Source organism: Nelumbo nucifera, chromosome 3 (assembly GCF_055504915.1).
Source record: "Nelumbo nucifera cultivar China Antique chromosome 3, China Antique-T2T, whole genome shotgun sequence".
NCBI classification, from domain to species: Eukaryota; Viridiplantae; Streptophyta; class Magnoliopsida; order Proteales; family Nelumbonaceae; genus Nelumbo; species Nelumbo nucifera.
Window position 1 is genome coordinate 31,945,905 of NC_142651.1, and position 16,692 is coordinate 31,962,596.

Below are 16,692 nucleotides of genomic sequence, written 5' to 3' on the forward strand. Positions count from 1 at the left end.
ATAAAGCAGGAAACAGACTCTTCAAATACTTAAAAGACAAATGACCTAATCGATTATGCCAAAGCATAACCGGACTCAAAAACTGGGAAACAAAAGACTTCTTATCCACTGACTCTTCCCGACGAGAACTCTCTCCAAGCAGATAGATCCCGTTCGTCTCACGGCCAGTCCCAATCACCTTCCTCGTCTCCAAGTCCTGAAAAACACATCGGTCAGGGAAAAAGGTTACTGAACAGTTCATGTGTTTGGTAATACTACTAACTGAAAGCAGGTTAGTATCAAGCTTAGGAACATGCAAGATAGAAGATAAAGAGATAGTATCCGATAGCTTGATGTCCCCCTTGCCTGAAATGGGAACAAGAGAGCCATCAGCAATGGATACTCTATCTCGGCCAGAGGACAAGTGATAAGAAGTGAACAATGATGGCAAGCTAGTCATATGGTCGGATGCACCTAAATCTATTACCCAGCAGTGGTCAGTATTACCTGGAGCTGAAGCATGGTAAGCTGAGGGTCGAGTACCTGAATGTGCAAATGCAGATGTGGCAGGAGCTGATGGGGACTGAGATGGCTGAGCTGAACTCCCAACTTCCTTTTCCAACTATATGACGGCAGCCCCAACAGCGGCTAAAGTCTCTAGAAATGTGCCTGATGAGGATGTTGAATCAGTGTTCACGGCCACATGAGCATTACCCTTCTTATTTCTTAGTTTTGCTGGGACCAAGTGAGGATGTAGCTTCCAACAAGTATCTTTTGTGTGCTTGGGTTTCTTGCAATGTTCACATACCAGATCCCGTTTATCTTCCTTCTTCCGGTCCCTTTCTGGATCACCCCCTGGCTTAGGTTTAATAGTTGTCAGGGTTGGGAAAGAGGGTTGAGGCTGCATCATGACTTTCCTCCTGGTCTCTTCACTATGCACCAGGGAGTATGCTTGAGAAAGGGTCACACTATCTCTTGTCAATATCTGTTGTCGCACAACATCATATTCTGAATTCAAACCAGCCAGAAACTCAAATACCCAATTCGTCTCGACTTGCTTTCTGTGAGTCTGTGCATCTTTGGGGCTCTCCCACTCAAGGGTCTCTAGATGGTCAATCTCATGCCACAAGGATTTCAAGGTAGAGAAGTAGACAAAAATCTGGCTTCTCTCCTTGTTTAAGGTTGTTCACCTCACACTTCAGTTCATAGGCTCTGGCAACATTAAGGGGTTGGGAATAGGTTTCTTTCACAACATCCCATATCTCTTTGGTTGTCTTTGCCCATACGTAATTTCGGCTAATATGTGGCTGCATAGAATTACACAGCCATGCCATAACCAAATAGTTCTCTTGAACCCACTTGTTGTATGTTGGGTCCTCCTTGGAAGGTTCTTTCACATCTCCCAAGAGGTAACCAAGTTTTCCCCTTCCTCCAATAGCCATCATGGCTGATTGAGCCCACTCCAAGTAATTTGACCCATCAAATCTCATAGTTGTAATTTGAAACCCGGTTTCAGATACACTACAATAACTGTTGTTTCCAAAACTACTTTCTCCCTGACCCTTAAACTCCATCTTTGTTCAAGAATCAGTGGCTACAAACTGTTAGGCCACTATACCAGAAAACAGAGTGAAATCTGATCTAAAACCAACACAAATCTGATCTGAAATCTGATCTGAATCCAACCCAAATCTGATCTGAAATCAATCGACTATCACAGTATATGCAAGAAATCAACTCAAATCTGATCTGAAATCAATCGGCATGCACAGTACCAGGCAGCCTGTCAAGGTTTTATCCTCTAGAAGAGCAATCTGAGATGTTATTTTCTGAAATCACTACTGTGGGGCCCACTGCTGCGAGAGCAGAATTAGGGTTTCAACTGTAGGTCTGAAATAAGTGCTCAGCTGCACTCTCCAAGCAGTCCGCACAAGTGGGACTTGTCGTAGGGTCAACATGAAACCCTAAAACTGATCACCTCTGAGAGGGGGGGGTTTGGCCCAACAATCAAACCCTAGAAACAAACTTAGAACAGTTCGGCCTCTCCTTCTAGATAGGTCCAACCTATCTCGACTGATTGCAGTCTCTAAAACTAAATAAAAAAACTTACTTATGGATTTCGGTTTACTGCCTTCCAGGGTTACCTGAACCCTAGCCTTCGCTGCTTCTTCCTAATTACCAACTCTTTGCAAGCCGCGGCAAGTCCTCAACTGCTGTGAAGCCCTAGATAGGCTCTAATACCAAGTAGAAGATCAAGACTGTAATCAGTCTTGAATCCTAATAGGTTTTAGGTTTACAAAACAGAAGAAAACTGAGAGAAGGGAGAAGAAATAGAAGAGAAACAAGAGAACACAAGGGGTTGAAAGGACGGACAGATTCTTACTGATCTGCCGCCACCACTCTCTTATTATTTATAGGTTATGTTCAGTACATAATGGAAAGGACAGATCTGCCCTTAGTACTTACATGATAAATAAAGTAAATAAAAACTGAAATAAATAACAACTGAATTAACAAACTGACACTACTATAACTGAAACAAATAACTACACATGCTGTCCTACGAACACAGTGGGGACCACTGCTGTGGGGCCCACATCAGTGTTTTCTACACAAACCATGACTTAGCCATGGTTTGCAATATTGGCAAGATTTAGCAACATTTCTCCAAAATCCGCCCATTTTGCTAGGAGGTAAGACATCTTTTTCCAATTATCTTTTTTCTCCTAATATCTCCGATAAAATGTTGAAGTCAACAATACTGAAGATTTCTTTGACTGATACAATTATGACTTAAAATATTAGAATATCATCAGAAACATTCCGAAAATTCACTAAAAACATTATGTTGGAAAGTAGAAGATTGACTCTCTGATTGATTCTCCATAATTTTAGGTCCATCAGTTTAGGAAACTTAATTTCCTAGAATCATGGGATATCCTAGAATCATGGGATATTAATTGGAGAATCCCACTGATATAGAAATTAGTTTTTTAGGAAAAGTTAGTTTCCTATTTTATCACCCAGTAAATTAGCTCTGTAATTCTATATAAAGTTGTGTATATGCTCCTTCCAAGACAATACAATCAATTCATTTTTCTCTCAAATTTTCACATGGTATCAGAGCCAGGTTACGACCTAATCCACACATAGTATCTCTTTGGTCATCTCTGCTGCTGGTTCAAGAACTCTCAAACAGTATTTGGGAGGTTCTTGAGTGTCCTTGATTCTTCTTCGAGATCGGCTACAGATCTGAACTCTACATTTTTACAGATCTGAACTCTACATTTTTGCTTCTTCTGGACTGTTGCGCCATCGGATTCATCCTTTTTTCTTGGATCTCTTTGTAGAGACATCAGATCAGTCTGAAATCTTAGATCTGGTGTTGCCCAGAGCAGATTTACTGAATCCCTTTGGTTTCATTTGGATCAGTTTTGATTTTGAGTGGTTTCGATTCACTCTTCAGTTTGGTGGAGCATTACAGTTACCTTTTTTTTTACATTGGTTGAATGATTCTTTAGGCCTTCATCGCCAACCCTTACTAAGTTTTTCAGACCTTCATTGTCTGTTTTTCTCTCTTTCTTGAAGCCCACCCAATATGTCAAAAGCCACCGTATCAAATACCACTGCACAATCGGAAGAAGTTTCCTCACATCAAGCATCTGGCGACCTGCAAAACATTCAGGCAGCATATAGGTTGAACGGGAAAAATTATTTGAAGTGGTCTCAGTTTGTTCGAACATATTTAAAGGGAAAAGGAAAGCTTAGCCATCTCTTAGGGACGGGACCGAAGGAAGGAGATCCAAGATTTGATGCATGGGACGAAGATGACTCCATGATCATGTCATGGTTATGGAATTCAATGAACCCTGAAATCAGCGACACGTGTATGTTTTTATCCACGGCTAAAGAGATCTGGGATGCCGTCCGACAAACATATTCAAAAGCACGTGATGCAGCACAAGTGTACGAAATCAAAGTCAAGACTGGAGCAACTAAACAAGGCAGCAAGACAGTTACTGAGTATGCAAATTTACTGCAGAACCTGTGGCAAGAACTCGATCATTATCGGTGCATTGAGACTAAATGTGCAGCGGATGCAGCAATCCTAAAGAGTTTTATCGAAAAAGATCGCGTTTATGACTTTCTTGTAGGACTCAACGCAGAATTTGATCAAGTTAGGGTCCAGATTCTCGGCAAAGAAGGCGTACCATCTCTAAATGAGACTATTTCTCTTATTCGTGCTGAAGAAAGCTGTAGGGGGGTTATGCTTGAACCCCAAGTAATAGAAGGTTCAGCCATGACTACAAGGATGGAACAACCGAAAATACTGGAAGGAATGAAGACAGATTTGTCCTCTGCACGGGACAACAAGGAGTCTCTTTGGTGTACCTATTGCAAGAAACCAAGGCACACCAAAGAGAAGTGTTGGAAGCTGAATGGTAAACCATCGAATAGGGAATGGGGCTACCGAGGAGGACAACAGAAGAGTCGAAGTCAAGCTAACTTCACCACAAATCAGCCGAGCCAAGAAAAGCCTCCAGACAAGACCGAGTTCAATAAGGAGGAGATCGAAAAGTTAAGGGGGCTTCTGGGATCGTTGGAGAAACCTAGTGGTACAAGCTCTCTTGCAATCTCAGGTAAGCTTTCTATTCCTCACGGACTAAATGTCTCAGATGAACCTATTAGGGATTTATGGGTTATTAACTCAGGAGCCACAGATCACATGACTCACTCCTCACTACATTTTAGCACTTACACCCCCTGCCCAAGCAATCGAAAAATAGCCATTGCAGACGGTTCCCTTACTACCGTAGCTGGCCTTGGGGATATCCATATTAATCCATCACTTACACTAAAAAGTGTCCTTCATGTTCCAAAATTGTCCACTAACCTGATATCCATCCAAAAACTCACCCATGACATGAACAAGAGAAGCGTGTGCCCTTTCCAATCAGTAACAAGAGAAGTTCAGTCCCATTCTTTTTGATCCATAGTGATATATGGGGACCCTCCACAGTTCCAAATGTGTCTGGCTCACGATGGTTCATCTCTTTTATTGATGATTGCACTAGGGTCTCTTGGATCTTTCTTCTTAAATCTAAATCAGATGTAAGTAGTGTACTCCCAAATTTCCATAACATGATCCAAAATCAGTTTGGGGTCAGAATCAAAAGATTTAGATCGAATAATGCACGGGATTATTTCAACCAAACTTTATCCCCATATTTTCAAAAAGAAGGGATTATCCATGAATCCCCCTGCATTAATACTCCACAACAAAACGAAGTAGCAGAAAGGAAGAATGGTCATCTACTAGCTGCAACCCGAGCCTTACTTTTCCACCAGCATGTTCCAAAAATCTATTGGGGGGAAGCTGTGCTTACAACCGCATACATTAAAAATCGATTACCTTCGAGGGTGTTGGGATTTAAAACACCAATGGAAACACTTTCTCAATTTTATCCCGATCTACGTACAACAAATAATCTCACCCCAAGAATCTTTGGATGCACTGCTTTTGTCCATGTTCATACCCATAATAGAGGGAAGTTAGATCCAAGAGCCATCGAGTGTATTTTTGTGGGTTATTCGTCCACCCAAAAGGGTTATAAGTGTTACCACCCACCTACTAAAAAATTCTCTGTCTCTATTGATGTCACTTTTGAAGAAAAAACACCATATTTCACTCAACCTTATCTTCAGGGGGAGTCTTTGTCATTCATTGAAGATAAGGACAGAGAATTGTTCCCGCTTGGTCTACCTACAGTTTCTCAACACCCAAACTCAGCATCTATACTAGTTCAATCCGTATCTGCACCTATCGAACCACCTCAAACCAAACCAACTTCTTCACCCATTCATACCAGACCCATGACAGAGAATGATGAACTTTGTGACTCTATGAGATTGCAAGTATATTCAAGAAGAAGAAACCAAGATCCTAATCTTGTGCAGGTTCAAGATTCAACTCCTAATCCTGAGAATGAGGTAAATACAGTTCCAGAAATTTCTTCTGAATTAGCATCTGACCAAGATCTTCCCATTGCTCTTAGGAAAGGCACAAGAGAATGCACTAAACATCTCTTATATCCCTTAGCAAATTTTGTGTCCTTTAAAAAATTCTCACCATCACATAGGAGTTTCCTAGTTAGTCTAAACACCATTCATATTCCTAATACTTTATTTGAGGCATTATCTTATGAGAAATGGAAAGATGCTATGAGAGAAGAGATGCAGGCTCTAGATAAAAATCAAACATGGGAAATTGTTGACCTACCACCAGGAAAGAAACCCGTGGGCTGCAAGTGGGTTTTCACAGTAAAGTACAAGTCAGACGGCTCTCTAGAAAGATACAAGGCAAGACTTGTGGCAAAAGGATATACACAAACCTATGGTGTTGACTATCAGGAGACATTCGCTCCAGTGGCTAAGATGAATACGGTAAGAATTTTGTTGTCACTAGCAGCTAACTTCGACTGGTACTTGGAGCAATTTGATGTAAAGAATGCTTTTCTTCACGGTAATTTAGAGGAAATCTAAAAGGAAATAAAGTTTGCAGGTTGAAGAAAGCACTATATGGTCTCAAGCAATCACCTAGGGCGTGGTTTGGAAGATTTACTAAAGTTATGCTTGCCATCGGATACAAACAAAGTCAGGGAGATCATACACTCTTTATAAAGCATTCGGATGCAGGGGGAGTCACGGCTCTTCTGGTATATGTCGATGACATAATTGTGACAGGAAATGATGAAAAGGAGAAGGAAGCCTTGAGAAGATGCCTAGTCAAGGAATTCGAAATAAAAGAACTTGGGAGATTGAAGTATTTTCTAGGGATTGAAGTAGCTCATTCCAAAGAAGGCATCTTTATCTCACAACAGAAATATGTAACAGATCTTTTAAGAGAGACAGGAAAGTTATCATGCAAACCATCCTCCACACCGATTGAGCCAAATCACAAATTGGGAGAAGCAAATGAAGATCCGGCCGTGAATAGGGAAATGTACCAAAGATTAGTAGGAAAACTTATATATCTTGCCCATACAAGGCCAGACATAGCATATGCCGTGAACGTGGCTAGCCAGTTTATGCACAACCCGAAAGAGGTTCACCTACAGGCGATCTATAGGATACTACATTACCTAAAGGCTAATCCTAGCAAAGGAATCTTGTTTAAAAGAAATACCGGATTAACCCTAGAGGCATACACCGACGCAGATTATGCAGGCTCTCCCATGGATAGGCGGTCCACTACAGGTTACTGTACGTTCCTTGGAGGAAATCTTGTGACATGGAGGAGTAAGAAGCAGAATGTGGTAGCTAGATCAAGTGCGGAGGCAGAATTCAGGGCAATGGCTTAGGGAGTATGTGAATTACTATGGCTCAAGATAATTTTGGAAGACCTAAAGATCAGAAGGGAAGGTCCAATGAGATTATTCTGTGACAACAAGTCAGCTATTAACATTGCTCACAATCCCGTCCAACAAGACAGGACAAAGCACATTGAGATAGATAGGCATTTCATAAAGGAAAAGCTGGATAGCGGACTAATTTGCACTCCATACATCTCAACGAATGGTCAACTGGAAGATGTGCTGATAAAAGGGCTTTGCAGTGTGGCATTCCAAGGACTTATCTCCAAGCTGGGAATGAAAGATGCATATTCACCAGCTTGAGGGGGAGTGTTGGAAAGTAGAAGATTTGACTCTCTGATTGATTCTCCATAATTTTAGGTCCATCAGTTTAGGAAACTTAATTTCCTAGAATCATGGGATATTAATTGGAGAATCCCACTAATATAGAAATTAGTTTTTTAGGAAAAGTTAGTTTCCTATTTTATCACCCTGTAAATTAGCTCTGTAATTCTATATAAAGTTGTGTATATGCTCCTTCCAAGACAATACAATCAATTCATTTTTCTCTCAAATTTTCACACATTATATTTAAAAAAAAAAATCTTTTCATAAAAGAACAAATAGGAATTTAATGATGATTGGCCTGCTATTCTGATATGATACACATACAAGTCACTAATACTTCAAAACAAAAAGAAAAAAAGGCACAAAACTATAAAAGCATATTCTCAATCATATGACAACATTTAATAATAAAAATGACAAAAGCCAAAATATCAAGTGGATAACATACATCATGTAATTTCTCGGGCAAGATTATTCAATGAACAGAACATGTGTGCATGGATTGAAGAATCATATCCAGTGGTTGATGGGGAATTAACAGTTCCACAAACAACGAAAGGTAGGAAATTTTAAAAAGAAAATTGGCATTAAAAAGCTGCAAAATATCATCATTTTATGTTAAACTTTTCTGGGAGCTTATAAAGCTGCTGCATTTTTTCTTGTTTATCAATTATAAGGCTAACAAATTCTAAGACAAGAGAATTCTTATTTATTATGAAAAGCTAAAAGTAATTTGAAGAAAAAGGAAGAAATCATTGAGTTAAATTCTTACTCTTGATATGATCAATAGTTTCTTCATCCATTAGAGGTTCCTTTGAGTGCACATTATAAAAAACAGGAATTGGGACTCCCCAAATCCTTTGCCGTGAAATACACCAATCAGAGCGCGTAGAAATCATTGCAGAAATTCTGTTCTCAGCCTGGATTATGATTATACGAACAAAAGATGAAACCAACAACAGATGAACAAGAAAAGGAAGAAAAGACATTTAAATAAACAAGTGCATCGAAGACTTAAAGAGATCTGCTCTCTTTAAAGTCAATCAACTTCTATGTTCACTGATTAATAAGAATCAACTGTAGAAGGTCCACACGAAACAAACTTAATGGTATGCTAAACTTTTAGGCTGTGTTTGGTTTGAAAGAAAAGGTAGGGAAAGGAAGGGAAAGGTAGGGAAACCTAATACAAGGTGTATAGGTGTCCCAACCTTTTCCTTCAAACCAAACACAACCTTAAGGAGTTCCCAAAATCAGAAAATGTCCCAACAGAAGCTATGGAGCTTTATGAATAGATTTTACAGAATTTATTCTATTCACTCAACAAAAAGTAGCCCAGGTGTGTCATTGATATAATCATTTAAAAAATTGCAAAAAAGCTAAAGTGCATGCCTGGGATGAAGTGCAAGGCACACCAGGTGCACGCCTTTGTAAAGGGGCTGCACCTGGGCCTAGGCAAGCCACATGCCTTGAAATGTACATCGCCTGTATACTAGGTAAAATCTTTGAGAGTCTTTGGTCAGTTCCCCACAAATGATATCTTCCAAGGTTGGCAGTCAAAGGCATCACTTTCATCAGCTAGGTTATCCATCTATTATCATGGCTTACATGACCACCCTACCACACTAAATTAAATTCTGAGGGGTGTTGTTTCATATAAGTCGTACTCATAGAGTGCTGGGTATCAAGCCCTACAGGCTACAGGAACTCCAGGAACGATAAACTTTTGGTTATTTTATAAGGGATAATATTGCCCAAAACTCTCGACTAAATATTGTGGTGGAAGAGGATTCAAGGGCAGCAGCAGGATGGCTTAACAATCCCAACAATGACTCTTGAATTTACAGATATATAGTGAGTGAAATATTACAACTAGCAAGGGAATAACAGCCAACAACCTAGATGATGCATCAGCCAGGAAAGGGGTAAATAGGAGACTTCTCCGTTCGGGGATTGTCCCCTATGAGCGTTGAATGTAAGGTTTGAATGAAGACGTGGGTATCTGGTGTACCCTATCACACCAATGGATGCTTGGCACATCTGTATTGTATTGATACCATTCTTTTCAACATGGATAAAATTTTATTGTTACCAATCAGGACAAATAAAGAAGAGAAAGTAGATTTTTTAGATCAATAGGAAGAGATAAGTAGAAAAGGAGTGCAACAGTGAAAAGAGAGGAATAAATGAGAATAAAAGAGAGAGAAAATAAAAGGTAATAATTATCAAAAAATAGAGAATAAGAAGTATACTTAGTTGCAGGTAAAGGCCTCAAATTTATTTAAAGTCATTAACGATGGCTAGCCCTTGATCCTGTCTAAACAGGATCCCTAGCACAAATAGGAAACTTAAGAAAACAGAAACAATTAACTTTTTGTCCTAAACACCTAAGATGAAGCCCAAATAGAGCAATTCATTAATCTAAAACATATTAACATGATCTACCAATGCTATCAAAACTTAAAAACTAGACACAAAATCAAAATTCAACTCAATACTCAAATATAAATGTAATTAACTTTTCTCCCCCCATATCCTAAATTTTCCTTTATGTTCTCTCTAGAGATCACATGAATTAGTGGACCCCATATAGAAAAATCCCAGCTTTACTCAGGAACTCCAAATTGGAAAAAAAAAAGTCATCTTCCTTTTCCTGTTGCAGGCCTGCATTAAAAGGTCAAAACGAATGATGTTTATATCGTGGCTATCTCAGGTCACACTGCTACATGCTAGAGGGAGTCATCAGAACTAGATAAGACAAGAAAAGCTAAAAAAAGGTTTATCCAAAAGAAGATAGGGGAATAGTGTGTTAAGAAAGAGAAGGCAATTGTTTCTAAGAGGACATCAATGAGCATATGAGTACTTTAATAACTTCTAGCAAGAGGATTAAGGGATGAAACATTGAATGAGGGCTCTCAAAGGATTATTGGGTTTCAGTGGGAGTAGGTGTTTGGTTGTATTTTTTGTATAGAACATCTTCTGAGGCATAGTGTTTTCATAAGGTTTAGCTTTCCATCATTCGTTGATTTTTTTATTCTTTTTCTTAACCCCTTTATTATTCTTCAACTTGATCTTTAACAAATTCCTATTATCAATAAAAAGGAGAAAAAATAGGGGATCTGTGTCTTGAGAATCTTTCCATTCACACGAAGGGAGCCATAGTTTTTTTATGTATAGAGTTAAGTGGTGAAAAGAAAAAAGAGCACCTGCTCGGGAATCCATGCCACTTGATCAATTGCATCAAAAGCAGCCTGCCGAAACCCCTCAACTGAAGCAAACCATTGCTCGGTTGCTCTAAATATTGTAGGCTTTTTTGACCTCCAATCATATGGATACTTGTGTTCTATAAAGACAAAAATGAAACCAAGAAGTTAATTAAATGAAAATTCATACATTCTCCAAATAAGAAAGGAGTAAAAGCAACATGATTTCTTATTCAACTCCATAAGAATGAAGTAACTTACTGTATGGTTCTTCCATAATAATCGACATATGTTCATCCAAGTACTTCACAATAGCATCATTACCATCACCTAGGACATCTAACCCACAAAATTGCCCAGCTTCTTCAGTAAACCTTCCATCATCATCTACAGGAGAAAATATGGGCAATCCATATTTTAGGCCAGTTGCATAGTCCTCCTGACCATGACCAGGGGCTGTGTGGACTAGTCCAGTTCCTGACTCAGTCGTAATGTAGTCTCCTCCAATAACAACTGGGCATTCCCTGTTATCTATTGGATGAACATACCTAATTACACAGTATTGCACAGTTAAAAATGCTAGGAACTAATACTGAATATTCATCTAAAAGTAGCTAAAATAGATATAATACTGGTAGAAGAACCACACTTTTCTATTCCAATTGACAACCTGCAATTTTCAAGATCTGAACCCAGTAATGTTGTCTTGACTGCAAGCTTCATTCCCCATTTTGATTCCAGTGTTGGCACTAAATCTGCTGCCACGATAAGGAAAGGCTTATCTTGCCCATTCAGAACGTTACCAAGCTTTTGTCTTCCACTCCCCTCTGAAGTTGAAGGATCTTTGTTGGATGAGCACATTTCAACCACAGCATATTGAAGTTTAGAATTTACTGCAACAGCTGAACAAGGAAAAGAAAGTTATTCCAGGTCAGTCCAGATGGAGCAATTGATACTTACCAATTAGTTTTCCTCTTCTTTTTTTCCCCGTTTTTAAGGGAAGTTAAATGCCATTCATTAGTACAAGGGAATTAGAAGACAAAATGAAAAGGACAAAAAATGAGAAAACTTGGGAACATTATCAAAGTAAAACAAGCATACAATATAGATTGGAAAAAGACTAAAAATGTAGAAAACTTGGAAAAATATAAAACCATAAGAAAAGAGGTTAAAATGAAACTGATTTCTTAGAAATATGATTTCCATATGCTCATTTAAAGCCATTTTGTATCTTTGTACTTGCTTTTCTATTGATAAAAGTGAGACTTTTGTTTATGAGGCATTTCATTTATAGTTATGATTATGTCAGCACAAAAGGTCCTCGAGTAACATTGTGGGACATTCAGGTGATAAGTGGGACTTAGCAAGGAAGAACTGAGTGAACCAGTTCCTTGTAAACTTTAAACATCCCAACCATGGGTGATCCTCGGCAGCCAACTTATATGGTTGGCTTTGATGGTTTCTATAAGATGGTGTGGTGATTCTCTCAATCACTGATGTGAGACGCCAAACTATCATGTGGGTGTGTACAAGTATTTACACTGATATGATCTAGCTGAGTTTGATTTCTTACAGGATTCATCACTATCAATGGCATGAAACACTCAGATGTAAAGTCTTTTCTATCATTAGACTTGGGGGACAATCATGACTATGATCCGTACTTTGACCTATCATGAGAAGGAATGGACACAACCCAAGCTTTTAAACTTGGTCTAGACCAAGCTTCAAGCTAAGTTCAATCCCAATATATAGGCTTGATTGCTAATCGAGCCAAGATCAAGCACAATAATGTTCGGCTTGCGAAGCTCAAGAGCCTAAATGAGCTTATTGTATATATAATATTTTTAATATTTTATAAATAATATACTATATGCAAAATTTTAATATATAATATTAAATATTTTTATATGTATAGTTTTTTACATGTATAACTTGTTATTTTTTATATGAAGATTTGGTTCACTGTCAAGCTGAGCTCAAAGATATGAGCTTTTGAGTCGAGTTGAATTCAAGCTCACATCTCCAGCTCAAATCAAGCTCGAGCTTGAACTTAAGGCTCATGTTTTTCTACTGAGCCGAGTTCAAATTGCTAGATATTTGCTTCGACTCAGCTTGAATCCACCCCCAATCATGAGTTTGGTCACAAAGAGGTTGTACATACTCTGTACATTGGAAGGCTAAGATTGATTCAATGGTTTTGGGAATGTCCAATAAGGGATGCACAAGCTCAAACAATAGGAGAATATCACCACGAAGAAGTTGACTCCAAGACTCCAACCACAAATCCTGATTGGACCAGGACTCCAGCAAAGAAATCCCAATGAGAGTAGAACTTCTATACAAGTCTCAAGGTGACATGAGATGAATGTAGGAAGACTCGTAGTTGAATTGGAACACCAAAGGAGGAACCCCATTTGCACTAAGACTCTAGCATTCTGGTTCCAAATGACTCTAAAGTGAATATGGGTAGAGTCCTTATGGCAATAGGACTCTCAAGAAAGTTTCTTAGGACTTGTCCGGTAATATCTAGTTTGAACTGGGAATCCTTGATGCACTTAGGTGATCTTATGATAGCATCGACTTTGAAAGAGTTTTTGAGTAAGTGACCTTCAGGTTCTTTCCTAGATAAAAAATAACTCTTGGTTAAATACCATTTGATGGTGATTGGTTCAAAGTTCAAACAATGACTATACAACTTACAACCAATCAAAGTTGGACAATATAGTGTAGAAGGATAGACTTGCAATTAAATTTGCATGGAAGGTCCTATGTGATAATTTCCATGGACTTTAGGCTAATTACAAAGGAATTGTTGGACCTAATTGCAACATTAAAAAGATGTTTTAATCATGATCACACACTAGAGAGAATGGAATGGAGATTCAAATTCAAATCTCAAAGTGAAAGGAAGTTGTTCATCCCATGAATAAACTTAGGACTCCCAAGTCTAGAAACCCTAATAGGATCTTACACCCCCTACACGCCTACTCTATATATGAAATTAGAGAGTTCTAGAAGAGCATATCATGACACCCTCTAGAGAGGAGATTGAACTGTTACAACAGGTGCCCAACAGATCCGGACTAGAGTGCTAAAAAAGGCAATAAACAAGGGAGAATTTTTTCAATAGTCAGATTCACCATGGAGTACATGGGTTTACAATGAAATCAATCTGTTTTTTTTCTGTTGCTTCACTTTCATAAATTAAACTTAAGGCATATAATGAAATATATCATAATTCAGGCACTAAAGAGGGAAAGGATGAAATTTATAAACTGGGAAATATGAAAGAAACAAAAGACAAAAATTTAAATGCACAATCTAACTTCTAAAAGATGAGGAAGATGGAAAAACTATTTTGAGAAGTTATTAAATGAAGAGCATGCAGAGGGTGTGAGTGGAAAAGGGATTAGCAACTCTAATAGCAATAAAATAACATATACCATTGTAAAATTAGAATTATCGAAATGAAGAAAAAACTAAACTAATTCCATGTTTTCACAAAATTTCCCCATCCCTACATGGAAAAATGTCAATCGAAGCTGAAATTGCAAACCATGCTTATACCTAATTGAAAGTTAAACAAGGAGGTACACAAACACATCACTTGCACTGAAAAAAAAAATAATTATATAATGTAATAAGAAAAACTCTTAAGAATTGTTTCATTGAAAGGCAAAAAGTCATACCAGCATTTGCTGGGATAGTCCAAGGAGTAGTAGTCCATACAGCCAAGCATAAATGTGGAAAAAACTCCTCTAACAAGCCATATGCACTTGGAGGAGCACTAACTAATTTGAAGATGGCATATATGCTCTTTGAAACGTGACCTTCCGGATACTGCATCAATACTTACAATCAAACAACCAAAGAAAAAGAACTAGAAGGGTGACTACATGTTCACATGTATTTATCTACAGCATATTTGCAAAGATCACTAGAAGCGCAATACATACGAATATTTTTCAAATATAATATACAAATTTAACAAAATATAAGATTCTTCTTTGCCATGATGACCTTTTGGCCACCTAGGAGGGGAGGGGAGAGAGAGGGGGAATATGTGCAAACAAAATATATTTCCATGTATTTATCTTTCTTTTTTTTTTAGATAAGGTAAAGTATGATTGTATTAATGAGAAAACAAAAACATGTACAACAAAATGAGGTACATAGGGAATGTTCAAAAAACTGTCCTAGCAGCACTATACCATACCATTTTTCTAATCTATTGAAAATTCACAGTTGCTGATAAAAAAAAATAGATGTAACTTCAGATGAAACCCTTGATTACCAGATTTGCTTCACCAGGAGATCACCCCTCCTTGGAACATGGATCAGACAAAAAAATACAACTTTTTTATCAATAACTGAAATTCATTAATTCATAAACAGAAGATACAAATAGGGAGGAGATAAACTCTCTTAGCAATACAACTCAGACTCCAAGCTGGTCATTACCTCCTGCAGGCTTCCTGAAGTAGAATTTTGATGGAAGCACTCTAGGAAACCCAGGTCCTTCTGGAGTAAGTGGGGTGTTGAAGAATGAAGTCGGGAATGTGATATTTATCTTCTCAGGTCCGTTAGGAGTGGGAGACTCTACTAGAGCAGAAATATTTGCTGCCCTGCAAGGTGTACAGTTTGCAGCTCAATTAGGGGTGAACCAGCCAATAGTTGAAGGTGACTCAAACGTTGTAATAAGCTGGTTGCAAGACCCAGAGTCAGTAAGTTGGTGCTTCAGGAATGAAACTAAAATGTTTAAGGTGCTGATAAGAAACATGGACCTAAAAATACAATGGGTGGGGAGATCAGCAAATGCTACGGCAGACTGTCTACCCAAGCAAGGGGCAGCTAGGGAAGTTTTCTATCGGGCACAACTGTAACTTATTACTTTTATTCTCTTCTTTAGTGGAGAGATCGCAGCCCGTGCCTCTCCAAGGGCTGCTTGTATGTGCTAATTTTTCCAAATTAATAAAATGTTCATTTATTTATCAAAAAAAAATACAACTCAGACTCCAAGGCAATTCTACATCATCGTCTGCAGTAGGGGAATATCCATTAAGCATTTAGATAAGACTCAAACAACTAGTTTCTGTTGAGATTTTAAGACTCAAACAATTAGTTTCTGTTGAGAGTTGTATGTATGTAGGAAAAAGTTTATCTTAATTGCACCAAAACTGCTGCACGTGAAGAAAGAATGCTAATTTTGTATCAGAGTCAAAGAAAACAATTCACCAATTCCAAAATGCCACATGTAAGAATGAAAATTATCACAGGATTTTCTCTAAAAATAGGTCAATAGAGATATAGCCAATTGTGATTAAAGAAAGATGAAAATTACCTCCAACTCAGCCTCTGCAAGAGCAGTACGTGAAGATGGACTCCAGTGGACAGGCTTTCGGCCTCTATATATATACCCTTGAATGGCCATTTGACCAAACACTTCAATCTGGTAGTTGAAAACACATTAGAAAAAAACATATTAGCAACTCTGGCAGAAGATCAACCTAACAGGAAGTCGTTCCCTTTCAAATGACAAAATGGACCATCTCTGCAAGAACATCTATATATATGCATCATGTCTACATGTAAAACAACTCATTTCCTAGTGAGCAATAATAACTAAAAATGTCCATATCAATATTCCTATCAATGGCCCTGCATTATGATAGGATCATAGGCATTACGCACAGTTATATCATTGTTAGGATAATTCTGAGAGATTTAACATGTAGTAAGATGCATTAAATGATCCTATCAGGTTAACAATTTGGATGATGCTATGGCCAAGCAAGGGGAAAGATCAGTAT

At 38.2% G+C, this 16,692-nt stretch overlaps 1 protein-coding gene across 1 annotated transcript in view; it reads right to left on the bottom strand.

Moving 5' to 3' along the window:
* Nucleotides 1-16,692, bottom strand: part of OVA2 (tRNA synthetase class I (I, L, M and V) family protein) — a 102,797-nt gene that overhangs the window by 46,849 nt on the left and 39,256 nt on the right. The window contains exons 8-13 of the mRNA XM_010250165.3: nt 16,224-16,331; nt 14,572-14,722; nt 11,550-11,781; nt 11,141-11,427; nt 10,883-11,019; nt 8,452-8,599 (exon numbers count right to left, since the gene is read on the bottom strand). Of these exons, the coding sequence (XP_010248467.1) occupies nt 8,452-8,599; nt 10,883-11,019; nt 11,141-11,427; nt 11,550-11,781; nt 14,572-14,722; nt 16,224-16,331 (1,063 nt within the window). The remainder of the gene's footprint in view (nt 1-8,451; nt 8,600-10,882; nt 11,020-11,140; nt 11,428-11,549; nt 11,782-14,571; nt 14,723-16,223; nt 16,332-16,692) is intronic.